This window comes from Chinchilla lanigera, unplaced genomic scaffold (assembly GCF_000276665.1).
Source record: "Chinchilla lanigera isolate Chin_1 unplaced genomic scaffold, ChiLan1.0 scaffold00056, whole genome shotgun sequence".
NCBI classification, from domain to species: Eukaryota; Metazoa; Chordata; class Mammalia; order Rodentia; family Chinchillidae; genus Chinchilla; species Chinchilla lanigera.
The window spans coordinates 12917161-12936452 of record NW_004955457.1 but is presented as its reverse complement, the minus strand read 5'-3'; the positions used below and the strand labels follow the sequence as shown (position 1 = coordinate 12936452).

The 19292-nt window shown below is 37.3% G+C and overlaps 1 protein-coding gene and 1 long non-coding RNA gene across 2 annotated transcripts in view; one reads left to right on the top strand and one right to left on the bottom strand.

Annotated features, from left to right (window-relative positions):
• The window catches only part of Cdk15 (cyclin-dependent kinase 15), an 87699-nt gene that overhangs the window by 29982 nt on the left and 38425 nt on the right, over positions 1–19292 (top strand). The window contains exon 9 of the mRNA XM_005397066.2: positions 15116–15209. Within this exon, the coding sequence (XP_005397123.1) occupies positions 15116–15209 (94 nt within the window). The remainder of the gene's footprint in view (positions 1–15115; positions 15210–19292) is intronic.
• Positions 5822–15166, bottom strand: LOC106149928. Its single transcript, XR_001236411.1, has 3 exons — positions 15082–15166; positions 7654–7736; positions 5822–7472 (listed from the first exon to the last, which is right to left on the bottom strand). It is a non-coding gene; the product is annotated as an uncharacterized LOC106149928 (long non-coding RNA).

Below are 19292 nucleotides of genomic sequence, written 5' to 3'. Positions count from 1 at the left end.
GTAGCTCAGTGCAAAGGCCCTGGGTTCAATCCCCAGTACAGCAAACAAGCAAAAAATAATAATAATAAAAAGGCTGGATGTGTAGCTCAGGGCTAGAGCACTTGCCTAACATGTATGAGGCCTTGGGTTCAGTCTCCAGTAATGATACCCTGATTTCTCTTCAGATCATATAAATCTTTTGCCTTTTACTAAAGATTTCCATGGAGAGGATCAATCTCCAGTAATGAAAAAAAAATGACTTTTTTCTCTGCTGAGTTTTCATATAAATTTTATATTCAGTGTTTCAAGTTTTATGAAAATTCCTAATGTAATTCCTAATGGAATTACATAGAGTTTATAGAATACTTTGAGAATAATTAACATGTTACAATATTGTCCTCCAATTTTTGAACATGGTATGTCTTTCCATATGTTTAATTCTTTAGTTATTTTTGGTAAATTTTTATATTTTTTGTCTAAGGTCCTACATATTTAGAAGCAAAAATTCTTTTTTTTATAAAATAAACTTTATTGAAAAGCAATTGTACTTCCACCTCGTGGTGGCAAACAAAAACAAACACATCATTTACAAGAGCATTAACATGTGAAATAGCGATAAAATGCACCACAAAATTTATAAGACTTACATGCAGGAAACTCGAAAGTATTGCAGAGAAATTGAAGATTTCAAGAAACATTTTAAGGTGAAACACTTGAAAATAACAATTTTCCAAAACCTCATCTGATAATCTCATTCTAATGAAAATTCCAGTTTTTTGAATTGACAGGCTTTTCTAAATTTGACAAAGACTCAAAATCATTAAAACAATTTTGAAAAGGAAGAAAAACTGTAGAAAGCTAACAAGACACTATTTGTAGAATTAATATACATTTATAACATCTTATTTACTCTTTGAGCTTCTTACACTAGAGAGGCAATATGATGCTTATACATATGAGTTTGATTTATTTCACTTATGAGTATGGAGTCAAGTTGCATCCATTTAGCTGTAAAAAGCACCAGTTTATCCTTTATTATGGCTGAGTAATACTCCATTGTATAAAAAGACCACTTTTTTAAAACCATTCCTTGGTTGATGAGCATTTGGGTTGTTTCCAAAATTTACAAAATTACAAGTTGTGTTGCTATAAACATGGGTGCACATATATGGCTGTAGTATGATGTTTTTAATTCTTCTGGGTAGATACCCAGAAGAGGACTAGCTGGGTCGAATGCAACCTCTAATCCTAGATTTTTGAGAAATCTTTACATTGATATCCACAGTGGTGTCACTGGTCTACACTCCCACCAGCAGTAGAGAAGGATTCCTTTTTCTCCACAGCCCCTCCAGCATTTGTTATTGGTTTCTTGATAATAGCCATTCTTTCTGGGGTGAGAAGGAATCTCAGTGTTTTTTAAATATACATCTCTCAAATAATCAGTGATATTCAATATTTCTTTATATATTTATTTGCTGTTTATTTTTCTTCATCTGAGAAGTGTGTATTCATCTCTGATGCCCATTTTGGATTGGATCTCTGAATTTGGGAGGTCTGATTTTTTTGAGTTCTTTATAGCTCTCCATAGTAATCCTTTGTCTCAGGAAGAGTTAGCAAACATTTTTTCCCCACATTGTGGGTTGTCTGTTCACTCTGTTGGTGGTTTCTCTTGCTGTGCAAAAGCTTTTTAATAAGATGAGATCCCAGTTATTCTTTGTGATAGTTCCTGTGCAATTAGGGTTTTATTCATAAAGTCTTTGCCTACGCCAATGTCTTCAAAAGTTTTTCTGATTCTGTCTTCCAGCAGATTTAATGTTTCTGTTTATTTATTTATTTATTTATTTATTTATTTATTTATTTATGTCTTTTTGAGACAGGGTCTCGCTATGCAATTCAGGCTGGGCTGGAGCTCACTTTGTAGTCCAGGCTAGTCTCAAACCCACAATGATCCTCCTGCCTCAGCCTCCCAAGTGCTGGGATTATAGGCGAGTACCACCACGCCTACCTATAATGTTTCTGTTTTAATATTTAGATCTTTGATTCATTTCAAAGTTAATTTAGTGCATGGTGAAAGATATGGGTCCAATTTTAATCTTTGATATGTGCAAAGCCAGTTTTTTCAACACCATTTATTAAAGAGGCTATCTTTCTTCTAGTGAAGGTGTTTGGCACTTTTGTCAAAAATATGGTGGCTGAGTATGTCTGGAATTGTTTCTGCATCTTCTAATGTGTTCCACTGATCTTCGGGTCTGTTTTGTTGTTGTTGTTGTTGTTTTTGTTTTTGTTTTTGCCAGTACCACTCTGTTTTTATCACAGTAGCTTTGTAGTATAAGTTCCAGTTGAGGATTGTGATGCCTTGTGTTTATTACCCAGAATTGCCTTTACTATTCAAGGTCTCTTCTGGTTCCAAATGAACTTTAGAATTGTTTTCTCTAATTCTATGAGATATGCTGTTGGAATTTTGATCAGAATTGCATTAAATCTGTGTAAAAGTTTTGAAAGTATAGCCATTTTCACTATATTGGTTCTTCTTACCCAAAAGCAAGTGGTATCTTTGCATTTTCTGATATCCTCTTCAATCTCCTTTTTCAGAGTACTATAGTTTTCAATGTATAGGTCTTTTACATCCTTCAATAGATTGATTCCTACGGATTTCATTTTTGTGGATGCTACTGTAAAAGGTGTTGTTTCCCTAATTTCTCTCTCAAGGTTTGTTATTTGTGTATAGGAAGGCTATTGATTTTAAGTGGTGACTTTGTATCCAGCTACGCTACTGAATTTGCTTATTAAACCTAGAAATTTTTAGTGGAGTTTTTGGGGTTTTCTATATAGAGTATCATGTCATCTGCAAATAATAGTTTAACTTCTTCCTTTCCTATCATTATCCTTTTATTTCTTTCTCTTGTCTAATTCCTCTGACTAAAATTTCCAGGACTATGTTGAATAAGAATGGAGACAGTGGACATCCTTGTCTTGTTCCTGATTTTAGAGTGAAAGCTTTCAGTTCTTATCCATTTAGTATGATGTTAGCTGTTGGTTTGTCATAGATAGCTTTTACTGGATTGAGATGAAGACCATCTATTCCTATTTTCTGTAGGGTTTTTATCATGAATCGGTGCTGGGCTTTGTTGAAAGCTTTTTCTGCATCTATTGAGATAATCATATTTGTCTGTGGCTCTGTTAATATGATGTTACATTTATTGATTTACATATGTTGACCCATCCCCACATCCCTAGGGTGAACCCAACTTGGTCATAGTATGATCTTGATGATTTGCTGCATTCTGTTTGCCAATATTTTATTGAGGATTTTTGCATCTATGTTCATTAGGGAAACTAGCCTGTAGTTCTCTTTCTTAGTTGGGTCTTTCTCGGGCTTTGGTATCAGGGTAATGCTTGAATCTGTCTTATAGATTCCATTTCTTTCCTATGTTGGCCATTCACGACTTCCATCATTTTCTTAAACGTCTCAATTTTTTTTTTCTGTATCTGCATGAGAGTCACTAAGCGTGGCTGTCACTGTGGACACCATCTCTACAGTTATCTGAAAAATTATTTGATTTTTTCTAAAGCCTCATTCAATTGCTTTCTTGTTACCACTTCAGAGACACCAGCTGGGTGTCTTTCAGATGACTGTCCCACCTCAGTGGCCCCTGGGTTTGCCTTTGGTGAACAAATGTCTGGGGTTATGTCTTGTTTAAGTGTCTTCTCATTTTCTTCCTCTTTATTTTTAGTTTAATTCCTGGGGTTAAGCTTGTAAATTGCCTGTGGTGGGTTGCTTTATTGCTAGTATTTATAACCCTTAGGAAATGAGTACTTCTCCAAGGTGTCTTCCAGGAGTAGCTGGTTTGGGGGTTTTGAGTCTGCTTCAAGATCCTACCTCTTCAGTTTGTTAGGGATAAGAAGTTGCTGCCTGCTTGGCGCAGCCACTGGTTCTTTGGCACTCTGCCACAGTACCTTTCATGACCTAAGTCAATCTCAGTCTTGGAACACCAAGAAGAACAGCTGGTTAGAACAATTATGCCACCCCTAGCTAAAGTAGTGCCCAGTAATAACAATAGCATCAAACACAGCCTAGAAAATGACAAACTGAGGTAACCACCACTTTTCCACCTTTAACTGCATGAACCAGCTTTGTGGTTATATAACAAAATCTAAAACAAACCAGGCAAAAGTTCTTCCAAGTCTAATTTATTTTCATTTGTTTCTTTTGGTTCTTGCTTATAGTATCTTTTTTTCCTGTGTATATCTAGTTGTTTTTGACAATGATGTATTTATTTGCTTTGGAATTTTATTTTGGGAATTTATTTAAGAACTTAAATGTGATGGGTATCCTAAGAGAGAATTTGCATTTGCTGGCATATATTTTTAATGAAATTTATTAATATATTTTATCCTATGTGTTGGTCTACTACCCAGATCTTGATTTCTTTAAACCATCGTTTAGTAAATAGAGCAAGGACTCATTGGAGAAATGGTTAGTTCTGGAGACAGGACAGGGAATCTACAAGAGTAGCCTGGAGGACCCGTGGGAGCCAGAAAATTCTCTTACAAAGTGATGCAAACATACCATTAGGAAGCAATTTGAAAAGGCTTCCATTAACTAGATTTGGGACAATTTGAGCATCAAGATAAATATTTAGAGTATGGTTTATAATCTAAAATAAGAATATGTAAATCCTAAAGTAAAACTTCATAAATTCATACTGAAGATAGCTAGCTAGCCAATTAGATATATAGGAAGAGAAGCTCCTACATTAGAATACCAATTTATAACTGACTAAGAAATGATGAGTTTGGAAAATCACTATTTTAAAACCATTAGAGAAGTAATTAGTTCAAACAAGAATCATGGATGCTGACAGGTGTGGTGATGCACACCTGTGCTCCCATTTTCCTGGGAAACTGAGGCAGGAAGATTGCAAAATCAAGGCCAGACTAGGCAACTTAACAAAACCCTATCTCAAAATGAAAAATGCCAAGGGTTGGGGATTTAGCTCAGTTTTGGAATGGTGCTGGGTTCAATTCCTAGTACAAAAAAAAAAAAAAAATCACACATTCCAGACCAGAGGGGGAGGCCAGGGATGTAGCTCGGTGGCACCGCGCCAGCCCAGCAAGCACGAGGTCGTGAGTTTGATTCCCAGTACCAAAAAAATTTTAAAAATAAAAAATAAATAAAGACTAGAGGGGGAAGACTGATAAGGAATGAAACATTTACATAGCTTCAAAATACCTCTTCACAAATTACATATTAATTACAAAGGAACAAGAGTAACTTTATAGTATGGAAACTTGGTAGATAACATTTTACCCAAGTGATTAAAGTTGATATAATGAATCATGGGACTGACTAGCATCATGTGCCTCTTAATAGGAGACATCAGATAAACCCAGTTTAGAGGATAATTCTACAAAATTAAGTAGGTTGGCCAGGGATATAGGTCAGGGGCATAAGCGCTTACCTGGCAAGCCTGAGTTCGATTTCCGGTACCAAAAAAAAAAAAAAAAAAAAAAAAAAAGGAAGTAGGTTGTATCTCTAGAAGGTCAGGGATTTTTTTTGGTGATTCTAAAAACTAAACTTAGATCCTTTCATATGCTAGACAAGTGCTTTTCCACTGAAATACACATCCAGCCCCTGGGTCAAGGTTTTCAAAACCAAAGAAAGATTGAGGAACTGTTCCAGATTACACATCAACTAAATGCAACATATGGTCCAAAGCTGGACACCAGACGAAATGGAGCTGTAAAAACTACTGTTGGTACAATAGACAAAATGTATGGACTGTTGATTAGACAGTGGTATTCAATCAATGTCAAATTTTCTGATTTTGAATTGCACTGTTGCTATAAAAGATAACACATTTGTTGCTAGAAAATAGCCACATAAATCTTTAAGAATCATAATATCTACAAACTATTCTTTAACACTTTAGGAGAAAGAGAATACATAGATATATAGATGCATAGATAGAAGTGGAAATAACAGCAGATTGGCATGGGTCAATCTGTTTGAAGGATGTAGAGATTTCTTCCTATTCTTCTTGCAACTTTTCTGAACAGTTAAAATTATTTCAGGGTGGGGATGTAGCTCAGTGGCAGAGTACTTGCCTTACATGTATGAGGCTATGTGTTTAGTCCTCAGCACTGAAAAAAAGTTATTTCAAAATTAAGTTACCAAAACCTTGAGAAAACCTGGTCTGCCTTCAGAGGTAGTGTGAGAACCACTGATGTAGCATGTGCTCGGTGTTTGTAATCATTTCCTGTGTGTTTGAGAGGAATGTGTGTGCCCTGAGTGTCAAGTGCAGAGCTTTACACATACAAATATTCAAACTATTAACAGTATTACCCAAATATTTTTAAAATCACTTTTGTCTATTTAAGCTATTAATGAAAAGTGTGTTGGAAACATTCTCTATATTGTTAATCAATTCTACTCATTTTTGTTTTACATGAAAGCTATTTTCATTAAGTGCAAATGAATTTAGAACTCTTTGTCCTTCCTTCATGCACTTCAGATTTTATGTTAGTAGTAATTTTTCTTTCTCCTGAGGTCTGTCTGGAATTTTCTAGTATAGGCTGTGGGTGGTGGGTTTTGGTTTCTGAAAATAAACCCTCATTCTTGAAGGGTAGATTTTACGAGGTAAAATTCTAGATTGACATGTGTTTTCTCTCAGGATTTTGAGGATATAATTCCCTGCTTTTTCCTTCCATTGTTGCTACTGAGAATTTTGCTTTAAGCTTATAGTCTTCCTTTTGGAGGTGATCTCTCATTTTCTTTGGATGTTTTTAAGAATTTTTTCTTTGCCTCCATTATGCCTAGTGTGGATTTCTTTTCATTTATCCTGCTTGGTATAAATAGTGTTTCCTCTACTTATGGATTCATTCCTTTGTTTGGTCCCTTGGTTTTGAATATCACTTCTATTTCTTTCTCTCTATTCTCTCTTTCTAGAGTTCTAATGAAAGATGATTGCATCGTACTCTGACATCCACATCCCTTATTCTCTCCTTCAGATTTTCCACTTCTGAAACTTTTGTGCTATATTATGGGTAATATCCTCAGCTCTTCCACAAGTTCTTTAAGTTTTCCTTAATATGTGACTCTTACCTTTTAACTGCATATACAACTATGTATGCTATTCCATGCATAAGTGTCTCATGAATTTAACCATGAGTAATCATGACACAAAATAAAAGTTCAATTGTAAGTTATTGTCATTACTCTTATCCATTACATGATTATTATTGCTTGCCTGCTAAAACTAAAAATATTGTAGAAATAGAAAAACAGATACCTTCCATTGAGTTTACCATATTTGCTCATTCTCATAGTAACTGCTAGAAATTGGGTGTTTGCATTGAGGTCCCCTCCACTCATTTTTTCCTTTTTTCTTCTCAGAGCGATAGGAGTGGCAGTTTCCAGTTAACAAAGAAAGAATGGGGGACATCCTATTCTGATAGGCCATGCAGTCCTCTAGGGTTCCAACCGAATGCTTCTGTAGGACAGAGATGACAATGAGCATTAGTGCCTTTGTTGTGAAGAAAATAACTATAACATGCAGGTGAAGAGCCTCTCACTCACACTGAGGTCTGGCAGCAGCAGTAGTATCAGCGGGGGACCCAGAGCAAGGAACAGGGCCTTGGTTAATTGTGGCAAAAAACAGAAGTAGGACATACCGGTCATCTTCAGTCCTTACACCACTCTTCTCCAATCTGCCAGTTCTTCTTTTCCTCTGCAGACCTTGGAGCATCCACTAGGACTTTAGTGAAAAAAGCTCAATGTTAATTATCCTCTTTTTGTTGTTGTTTGTTTTGTATTCATCAAAATAAAACTGAGCATGTTTAGCCATTTTCAAGTGTACTACACAGTGGCATTCAGCACATTCACAAACTGTTGTGGAACCATCATCGCTATCCATCTCCAGCTCTTTTCATCATCCCAAGTTGAAATCATACCCACTAAACAATAACTTCCCACCTCAGCCCCATAGCCCCTGATACCACAGTTCTATTTTCTGTTTTATATACTGGACCTCAGTATATATCAGTACCTCATATAAATGTTATCATATAATACATGTCCTTCCATGTCTGGCTTATTTCACTTAACATAGTCTTTTAAAGATTCAGCCACATCTAGTACACTAGGTTTTAAAAAGGATTTTTTTTTTTAACACAATGTCTTCTATTTGGTACTGCCTATAGGCAGCTACTTGTTTTAGGGTCGTTAAAAGTTAACCCTCTCTATGTTAGTTACTTTTCTCAGTGCTGGGGTAAAGTACCTGGCACCCACAAGTTAAAGGAGGAAAGATTTATTCTAGCTCATATTTTGTAAAGGTTTCAGTCCATAGTAGGCTAGTTACAAGGCAGGACAGCATGGCAGAGAAACATGGCAGAAGATAAACTGTTCATAGTGTGACAGGCAGGAGCCAGCAGCAGCAGCAGCAGCAGCAGCAGCAGCAGCGAACCTCCCTTTCCCTTTTATCCCATTCAGGCTAGGAGTCTGTTGGTTAGTGCCACTCACACCCAAGATGGACCTTCCCATTATTCACACTCAGAACTATGCTAAGCCAATCAGTGGGCCAATTTAGTTATCACACACCCTTAATCTATATTACTACACCCATATCCAGCAATCTCCAAAACCCCACCTATGAGCACATGAGGCTTTAGGGGGACATCTGGTTACAAGCTTTACCACACCCTGAATCTTTTTTTTGGCGGGGGTGGGTACCAGGAATAGAACTCAGGACCTTGTGTTTGCCAGGCAGGCACTTGTACCGCTGAGCTATATCCTTGGCCCTCACAGACTGAATTTTTACTGTCAGAGTTCCCACTGCAAACTTTCAAATTTAAAATGTAGTCCAGGGAAAGCAAGTGAAAAAATGTTATGTGTCTGCCACATATTATGTTATTCTGAATTAATTTCAACAGTACAAAGTGAAATATGGATTTATTTTTGCCAACAATATTTTAATATGTGCCTTGCACCTCTGAGAAATGTAAAACTCCTGAGATGGGTTTTTCCCCTAGGGATTGCCTAAAGAATTTAAAGAATCTTTTACTCTCTTATAGAAGAATTTGTTCATGCTTAGAATAAAGGAAAAGAAAAATAGCCAGGAAAAGCATAAAACATGTCAAATGTTTCCTCTAACTTGACTGAAGATTCACATTTGGAGCAAAGAGATGGCCCAGCACATCTCTCCCTTCTGGAATTATTCACTGCTTGGTGCCACTTGGTCCTTTTCTTCCCTAGCATGTGACATTTACTTCATCTCCATGGGCTGCCCCAAGGGTATCTCCACCAACCAGCTATCCACTGAGAAGCCTAAAGACATGTAGGGTAGGAAAAGCCAGGGGAATGAAGATTTAAACACAAAACAGAAGACTAAAAGAGCATAGGAGCTGGTTCCCTATGTGGACCTGATTATTCAGAATATTTAAAATGTTTGCTTAAGAGTAGTCGGGTGGTAGGCAAAATAGCTGCACAACTTGGATTCATAAGCTTCATAAGAAAAAGAATTAAACAATCTGTAAAATAAATTTAATATAGGAAGATGAATTATATGAAAATTGAATGGTGTGGTTTTTAAAGAACAGTGGGTACACTGTTCTATCTTTAAACCATGAAATTCAGATTTACTTTATCAATGCATTTATATTTATGGTATTTATAGATATTCCAGGTACTGACATAAACACACACGTGCATATGTGCACGTGCACACATACACACACACACACACACACACACACACACACGGGTAACCCGAGACTCTAGATCAAGTTACCTTGGAATATAAATGGAGAATTTCAACAAAATAAACCAAATATTAACATTTTTACCTCTATAATACATTTTATATTATTTTGTAGTACTTGAATAATGACCTGAATGTTCCAGTTTTTGCCAAAAATTTATTTTATATAATATTTTATTCCATCCTAGTAATGTAGAAGGTAGAAAACACTATGACATTGTGTAACAAGAGGACTTCCTTTCTGTCTCCCCACAGCTACCAATATGAAAAATGCCATCGGGGCTGGACTGTGTTTCAGTGGTAGAATGCTTGCCTTACATGTGCAAGGCTCCAAGTTTGATCCCCAGCACGACTGGGATAAAACATACCATGTGTGATGATAATCCTGCATTTTTAACTGCATTGGATTAAGAAATTTCTAGTACACTGGCCAAGCACACTCCTGAGTGTGTTTGATAGGACACAAAGACATGACTTTGGGTACTATATATGGTCCCTAGCCTGTTCCTCTCTGGAGCTGGTCTCCCCTCTGCTTCCTGGCTGCAGTGAGGTGACCATCTTTCTTTTGCCATGCCCTTCTACCATGCCACATATGCCTTTGGGCCAAGTGGCCATGAACGGAATATCCTGAAATCACAAGGCAAATTAAACCTCTCCTCCTTTAAATTGTGGGTATTTTATATTTTATCCCAGAAAAAGGAAAGAAAGCAAACTAACACAGAAAATTGATACTAGAGAAGTGGGGTCATTCCTGTGACTGTACCTGACCATATGGTTTAGAAGCCTTTAGAACTGGTTTGTGGGAGCAGTTTGGAAAGTCTTGGAGGCTAGAGAAGCCCTAGAATGCTATAAACAGAGGTTGATGGGTAGGTGATTCTTGTCAAAGCTCAGAAGACCAGAATGCTGATAGGAATGCGGACAGTCAAGGCCAAACTCAGGAGGTCAGTTGGGAACAATGACTCCATTAGCAATTGGTATAGAGGCCAAGTGTGTCATACTCCGGCAAAAAATTTGTCTGCATTTTGCCCTCATGTTCTGAGGCTTTGCAGGAGACTGAGATTAAGATAGTAGACTAATTAATCTGGCGGAGGAAATTTCAAGACAGCCCTACATTCAGGCTGTGGCATAGGTATCGCTGACTGATTTTAGCCAGATTTGCGGTGAGAACATAATGCTGGTTTTACTGACATTTAGAAGGCAAGAACTGTGGAATCAAGGAGGCTCCTACCCAGATTTCAAAGGAAAGTCTAGAAGGCCAGGGAAAGAGCCTCTGAAGTGCAGTACATGAGGCTGTGGCAATTAAGCCAGCGATGTGTTGGAGACCCCAGGAAGTCAGAGATGCCATGGAAATGGAACATCTTTTGAGGAAAGCTATAGGTCGTGAGTAGACCAGCCCAAGAGAGAGGCCATGTGGCTGCAACCAGCAAGGCAATAGGTATAGGGCTGCCTGTGCCCTTTGGAACTCATATTTTACTACCATGTGTCCTACATGCCAGATATGAAGCTACAGGGCTTAATGTTTGCTCTTCTGGGTTTCAGTCTTGATTTGGTCTAATTCTTTCTGTGCTCTGATTCCTCCCTTTTGTAATAGGAATGTTTACCTGTACTGAACCTTGGGATTGTGTAACTTGTTTTTTATTTTTATAGAAGTTCACAGTTAAGAGTTTGCCTTAAGTCTCAGAAGATACTTGGAGTTTTCAAAAAGTCTGAAACTATTGAAACTTTGAGGGAGGGATTGTCCCATTTCCAGCTGTACGTGAGATAGTTATATTATGTTAGGTGGAACTGTGAACTTGCTACTGTCTTAATATGTAGATAAAATATGGTTTAAGGAGATGCGTTTGATTGTGAATTAACAAGTGATGGATTGTGATGGTTAATCCTGATCTATCAGTTTTATTGGTTTAAGAAACACCTGGTAGATTGGTAAAGCTGAGTGTGTCTGGGTGGGTCATGACAGTGTGACTTTTGATACCACACAACGTCCTTAGCCTGTACCTCTCCAGCACTCCGCTCCAGCACTGGCTAGCATCAGGTGAGCAGCTTTCCTCTGCCATGCCTTTCCACCATAGCACTTCTGCCTTGGACCCCACAGACTGCAGACTGAAGCCCCCCAAAACATGAACCAAAGGAAATCTCTCCTCCTTTAAATTGTGGTTATTGGGTATTTTGTCCCAACAATGGAAAAGCTAACTAATACACCATGAAACGGTATCAAACAAGTTTTTCCTAGGCACTGAGAGCCTTTGCAGGGGAGGGAAAACCAGGGAAGTACAGGTTTAAACCTAGGAATAACTATGTGTTTTGTGTTTTGTTTAAAATACCTTCCAGCTCTCTAGTGGTTTGTGAATCCCTGGGGTTTCCGGGAGGTATTTGGGAACTGACTGGAGGTACTAATTTTATAACCGAATAATAAATCAATTACGTATATGTTTTTTTTCAAGCACACACATATATTTTACTTCAAAATGAAAGAGTCTGAGGCCTTTCAAGTGCATATGGAGAAAGCACAGGGCTGGGGACCATTTGGTGGTACTGACCACCTACTTCTCAATTGACTTGTCTTTTACTTGAGCTTTGCTAGCAAACAGGATGGGTTTTAGCCATTTGGCATGTTTCCATTACTTTTATTCTCTTCTGTATATTGTTTCAATTGTATGTTTTATATTGGTTGTTTTAGAGACAGGAAGCAAAAAAAGAACATGAATATTTAAATACAAGTTAAATGAGAATCTTAAAAATGATAATAATTTTAAGACTCCACCTCAGGAAGACACTCTCTACCAGATTCATAAATTATATTTATCTGATCAAACTTCTTGTATTGCTTATCAAAATGTCCCTGTGCAGCAAAAATGAGTAACAAGAAAAACTGTGGCCATTATATTCTATTGGCTTTTTAAAAAATAAATACAAACTGCTGGACAATCTGTTTCCTGAGCGAGAAAAAGTCCTGCTTGTAAAGCTTGGTCTGGGATCTTTCTTTCACAGAGTTATAAAAATAGTCTAGTTGTTAAGTTCAAAACAAATAATAGGTCATAAAATGGGTTTTTGTCTACTTTGACATAAGTAAATACAATTAAATTTCAATTTCTCTTTTAATATATATATTCTGTCCCCAAACCAAACACAGGTAAGAATTATTTTGCTGGGCATGACACACATGTGTAATTCTAGCACTCTTATAAGCTGAGGCAGGAGGATTGGAAGTTTGAGCACAGCCTGAGCAACTTAGCAATTTAGCAATACCCTGTCTCAAAATGAAAATTAAAAAGGGCTCAGATTGTAGCTCAGTGGAAAGGCCCTCAGTTCAATCCCCAGTGCTACAAAAAGAAAAATATTACCTTTAAACTTAGTTGTCAAGAAATCTATTTCTCCTACACAATGAATGAAAAGTAAATAAAACAGTATGTGTCTGCAGTCAGATGGAAAAAGTCAAAATTTATCATATGTACTAAATATATATGAATAATATTAGAGACCAATCTTTAATAATGTGATCATCTATAATTAAACATTTTACTTAAATTTCCTTCCTCATTATGCCACAAGAATGTCAAAGCGATTCAGGGAGTTTGCAAAGTTATACGTTATGGTAAAGGGGGTTAGAGGTAAAAAATAATTAAGAACTATTGGACCATGGAGATAATCAGTCACCAGAACCAGTTTTTAGAACCATTTTTAACACAAAAAACTTTTATTAAAATGTGTGTATGTTATTAGTGAAATAAATCTTACCCATTCCTGTCCCTTAGGAATTATTCTCAGTTTGACCATGTACAAAGAAAATTCCTATTTCACCCTTTTAATCTCTTGGAGGGTGCACATTTTCAGTTAGATTGCATATTACAGTCTGAGTCTTGCAGTAGCAGTCAAGCATGGGAGTCAACAAGACAGTGTGGAGACGTGGAGAACTCACGGCAGTGACTTGGAAGAAAATCTGGCAAACAAGAGAGCCCTTCTTGCTCCTTCCTTCCTTCCTCCCTTCCTTCCTTCCTCCCTTCCTTCCTTCCTCTTCCTTCCTTCCTCTTTCTCTCCTCTTTCCTCTCTCTCTCTCCCTCTCCTCTCTCTCTTTCTTTCAGTCCTCTACCCATCCCTAGGAGCCACATGGTTGTGGAGAAGGAGTGAATCAGACATGTTTACCAACATTCTTTAAGCAGAAATCAAAACTATGCCAACTTTGTGATTCCAAAGCCCCTTTGGAAGGGCATCACCCGTAACTCTTAGTCCATCTACGGCTTATTTTAAGAAATCCTACATCATCAGCTTCTTCATATAGAGGATGATACCACGAGTAAACACAGACATCAAAGAGTTTGAATCAAATGCTGAATGAGAAAAAGTTTTAGGAATACCTAAGTGAATTTATTCTGCTTAATCCTCTTTTTATTTTTGCACATACAAATATATAATATATAATAAAGTAATCTATGTCTCGTTTAATTTATAACAGCCCTTCCAATAAGTATAAGACAAACATTCTCATCATGTCATAGTTTAAATTGCAGAGTTTTGGGAGGGAATTGGCTTTTTTGTAGGGGGAGTAAACGCCAGAAGCACTGAGCTACTCCCCAACCCTTTAAATTTTTTTATTTTGAGGAAGGGATTTACTAAGTTGGCAAGAGCTATGCCAAGACTGTGATCCAACTTGTGATTCTCCTGCCACAGCCTCATGAGTAGCTGGGATTACAACTGTGTGCCACGCACTTGGACTTTTGTGTATGTGTGTTTTAAGGGGTTGCAATCTTTCTTAATTTTTCTTTAAAGATTTGTGATTGATACAATAATCATACATACTTGTGGAGTAACTTACAGGTTCTTTATTTTTTTTTTTTTTAGTTGTATCTAGGTAATGATACTTCTTATAATGATAGCATTTTAGATTCAGTGTGCAGAGCTTTGCAATTTAGAGCCAGTAATTTCCCATGTTCCTTATAAAATGGAGAGCTAATAAACCACTCAAGTTTAAGACATTTGAGAACTACTGCTGGTTTTATTTCACTTCAACAAAAAGTTACAAGTTATTCTTACTTTTATTTCACATATGAACTATTTTTTCTATAAGACTGTGTGTGTGTGGTGCTGGAGCTTGAACTCAGGGAGTGCTGACCTATATTCCTAACCCTTTTAATTTTTTTTTTTTAAGGGGGGGACCATCTCACTAAGTTGCCTAGGTTGGCTTCAAATTGCAATCCTCTTGCCTCAGTCTCCTGAGTAGTTAGAATTACAAGCATGTACCAGTGAATCTGGCTTCTCAAGATTTTTAGTAGCATGTGACCCCTTTTAAAAAGTCCCCAGAATATTTCTCAGTAGGGGATTTCCAGTGGTTTGGTTTTGCATGTACCATTTCCTTGAAGCTGTCTTGTTTCCTCTGCTAGGGGTGCAGGCTGCATCTTTATTGAAATGTTCCAGGGTCAGCCTTTATTTCCTGGGGTTTCCAACATCCTTGAACAGCTGGAGAGGATCTGGGAGGTAAGAGGAAAAAAATCTTCTTAAGAAAAAAGAAATATCTACTTGTCAAACTTTGAACAAAATTTGCCTTAGACACAAGTGAAACGGTCCATCTGCTTCAAAACATGGAGCCACAGATTAAGCTCAGAGAAACTGTGGTATTCGCCTCTGGGATGCACATTAGAGACCCATGGTGAGGCAGATGGCTGCTGTCCCGCAGGGGTCTCCTGCTTCCTAAAATCATTACTGTCTCAGCCTCTCTAGGCAATTTCTGCGTACTATTTAGGCTACTCTGCCTTATCCCCCCAGCCCTAACCCTATCCTTGGCTCTGGATTTTCATCAACTGAGTTAAAACACCCAATTTTTATACAACCCTGATTAAACAGAGACTTCTGTGTTAGTGTGAGAGAAGTATACTATTTGTCACACCCATTCACCGCCGAATACCTATTAATAGGGTGCGTATGTGTAATTCTGCTTCTTTCATTATTATTTGTCTCTACCTCATTTTTCCTAGGATATACTTGTTTTTATGTCCCTTACTAGTAGTGCTATAGTACATACTGTGGTCATCTGTATATTTGTTTTTCTTGGTGACTTTTTTTATTATGTAAAATATACATAACATAAAATTTGCGAGGCTGGTCAGTGGTTACTAACTTCTCACTGGGGTAATAAGTTCTGGTGTCCTATTGCACAGCAGAGTGACTGTTGATAACTATAGAGCTGTGTATATTTCTAAAAGGTTAGAAGAAAGGATTTTGAAAGTTTTCATCACCAACAAAACAAAAATCAACAAATGTTTAAGGAGCTATGCTTACCCTTACATTAACAATATACAGTATATACATGTACTGAAATACCACATGGAACCCATAAATATGTAATTTTAATGTGGCAATTAAAATTAAATGAGATGATTTTACTGTGTGTGTGTGTGTGTGTGTGTGTGTGTGTGTGTGTGTGTGTAACTGAGGACTGAAACCAGAACCTTCATATCAAGCTACTTGCCCAACACTTTTTAAAAATTGTTTTACTTCGAGATAAGATCTTGCGAATTTGCCCAGGCTGGCCTCACAATTCAAGTCCTTCTGCTCCAGGTTCCCAGAGTGCTGGGATTACAGACACTCACCCCCTCGCCTTGCTCATTGTAATCGTTCTTAAATTCATTGCATTAAGTCCACTAGCACTGCTATACCTCCATCACCATCCTCTCCTGGCCTTTGCCTTATCCCACACAGAAGCTCTGCAGCCATTGAACAGTCACTCCCTGTCCACCCTCCTTCATCAGCCTCCCGACCTCTAATCCACTCCCCATCTCCGCCAAAGTGCCTATTGTAGGGGACTCAGAGCAATGGAGTGGTAAAACTTTTGGCTTTCTGTGTCTGGCTAATTTAAGTTAGCATAATATTTTTGAGGTTCATTCAAGTTGGAGAATGTGTCAAGGCACTTCACACTGAGATTTTTATACTTGCTTTTCTGATTCTTGTTCCTTGTCTTCTGCCTAAGGAAAAACGTACTTTGGGAAATGAAGAAATTATGCAGAGATTAATCACTGGCAGTATATATTCTTTTGGAAACCTGGGGGGAAATGATGAAGAAACATGGAACAAACTGGGATGCATTCATGAATTAAAACATTTTTCCAACTTTTCTTAAAACTATTTTTAGCGAGGCAGATGAGTGATACCTTTAAACATACCATTATGCTGTAACATCATCTAAGCTGGAAACAGCTTAATGTAATGACTTTAGAGTCAGAAAACCTGGATATAAATGCTAGCCACTTTCTAACTGTGTGTTTGGGCAAGTTATGGAGCAAATCTGAGCTTTAGTTTCTTCATCTGCAAAGTGACTTTCAAGCCTTGCTGTGAAAATTTCACAAGCTCAAATATTCACCAAACTCTGTGTACCTTAAGTGTTCTATAAGCATTTGCTTTCTTCCTTCTTCATGTAAATTGTTATAAGGATGTTTCAGTAACCCAACTGCGAAGAATCATTAGATGATATTTAACCTAACTGTTCTCTTTTTCCATTTAATGGAATTATTTCTTGTCCATAGTAGTGAAGTATAACTAGCACTGCCTAGTCCTCACACTGCAATGACTCTTTACATATTTAAAAAGTTTTCCAGTTATTTAATACTTATTGGACATCTACCATATATAAGTACTTCTCAAGGACTTTTAAGAACCAGTAAGTAGCCAGGCATGGTGGTGCAAACCTATAATCCCAGCACTTAGGAGGTTGAGGCAGGAAGATCACAAGTTTGAGGCAAGCCTGGGCTGCATAGAGAGACCCTGTCTCCCCACTGCAAAAAAAAAAAAAAAAAAAAAAAAGAACCAACAAGTCTTGGAAAAAAGAAAGTAAGAAAAATGCAGGCTGTGTGTTTTCAAGTGTTGTTCAGTCCTGGTGGAGTGACAGATAAATATATGTAGAACAAACATAGACTGTGTATGTATGTTAAAAGACACATGCATACATAGCTAATGTAAATTGTAATACCAAAATAAGATGTGCTATTAGGATATTTGAGAAGTAGTACATTTGAAAAGACTGTATGCGTTATCAGTGTTTGAAGAGTTGTATATAACTGATTTTCTCAAATGTTTGTGTACTATTTAAATGACTACAACTTTAGAGAGAAATTATTTTATAATTCTTTGCATTTAGCATAGCACTTAGAAATCACAGAACAGAAAGAGTGTACTAAATGTTCCCTGGGACCTCATGGCCTTCTGGTTATTAGTATAGGTTTCCAGAACTGACTTTGGTGACTGATGCTGGCCCTTTGAAGGATATATTAGGTAATTCAGTGATAAAAGATGTTAGACATGAATCTGGACATAAAGCACCAAAAACTGAGTGATACAGCGAAAGTAAACATGTCTTAACACATCAGTCCAACAGGTTGTGCCTGGGAAGTCATGTTCACCTTTACAAGTGTCATTAGCACACTGCAATAAATCAAAGGGACTTGATTTTGACATTTATGGCAACTCATTACAAATTAAAACAACTGAATGTATTAGAAGTAACACTGGCCCAGGGGCAGGAATCATGAATTCTGAACACAGCTCTAACTTTAGGTATGAGGTAGATCAAGTCCGTATCCAACCTTCCTGGGTTACAACGTCTTAAATTGTATTTGATTCTCTGACTCTGAGAAGTTGTGCTTTCTGTAAACAAAGGGCAGAGAGAACATGGGAGCTCTGATCATTTGTAATTGTGGTATTTTCTCTGTTGTATCTTCCCCTTTGGTTATTTCTCAAGTTTGTGCAGTTGTCTAGTTCATGTTAACTGTCAGCCTGTGCTTCAGAGAGAGAGCTATGTTTATTAGCTATGTATTATGAGCACCAGGAGGTCAGGTTCATTAAATCTCATTTTCTCATGGTTCTATCCAAAGCGCTCTGTTATCATATCTGTAGTTCCACACTCTGAGGAAAAACAAGAAAATCACCACATCCTGCAGCTTTGCTATTTTCCGTACTACTATGTCTCAAGCAGGATAGAATATATTTTTCCTGGTGCAGCAACTGGCCTATGATAGGTGCTAAATAATAATAATAATTGTATTTCACTTTGGTCTCCATATGTAAAATGTAATGCTAACTGATATGTATTACCAAAATTCAGGCCATGAAGGAAGTCTTTAGAGGTTACATAAGGAAAGAACAGCCAAAAAGGGACTATTTAACTGTGTATTCAAGATTTTTGTTTTCACAGGTGAGGAAATAATGTCCCAGAGCAGTTTCAACATTCCCAAGGTCACACAGATGAAGTTACAGCAAAAATTCCACAGAAAAGAGAAGCTTGGTGGAATGTGGGATAAAGCCAGTAATGTTACATTTAATGACATCACAGTGTCTACACAAAGCTTATCCATATGGCTGTATAACACATCTGAGTGACAGTGGGTATGAGCTTTAGATCTGAACTGATTTCTTTCTTTTGTAATTGACAAATAAAACCTGTATGCATTTATCATGTATGTGATTTATTTTTACAGTACTGGGGAGGGAGCCAGGGTTTTGCACATGCTAGGCAAGGCTGTACCACTGAGCTACACCACGGCACCAATATGATCTTTTTTTTTTTTTTTT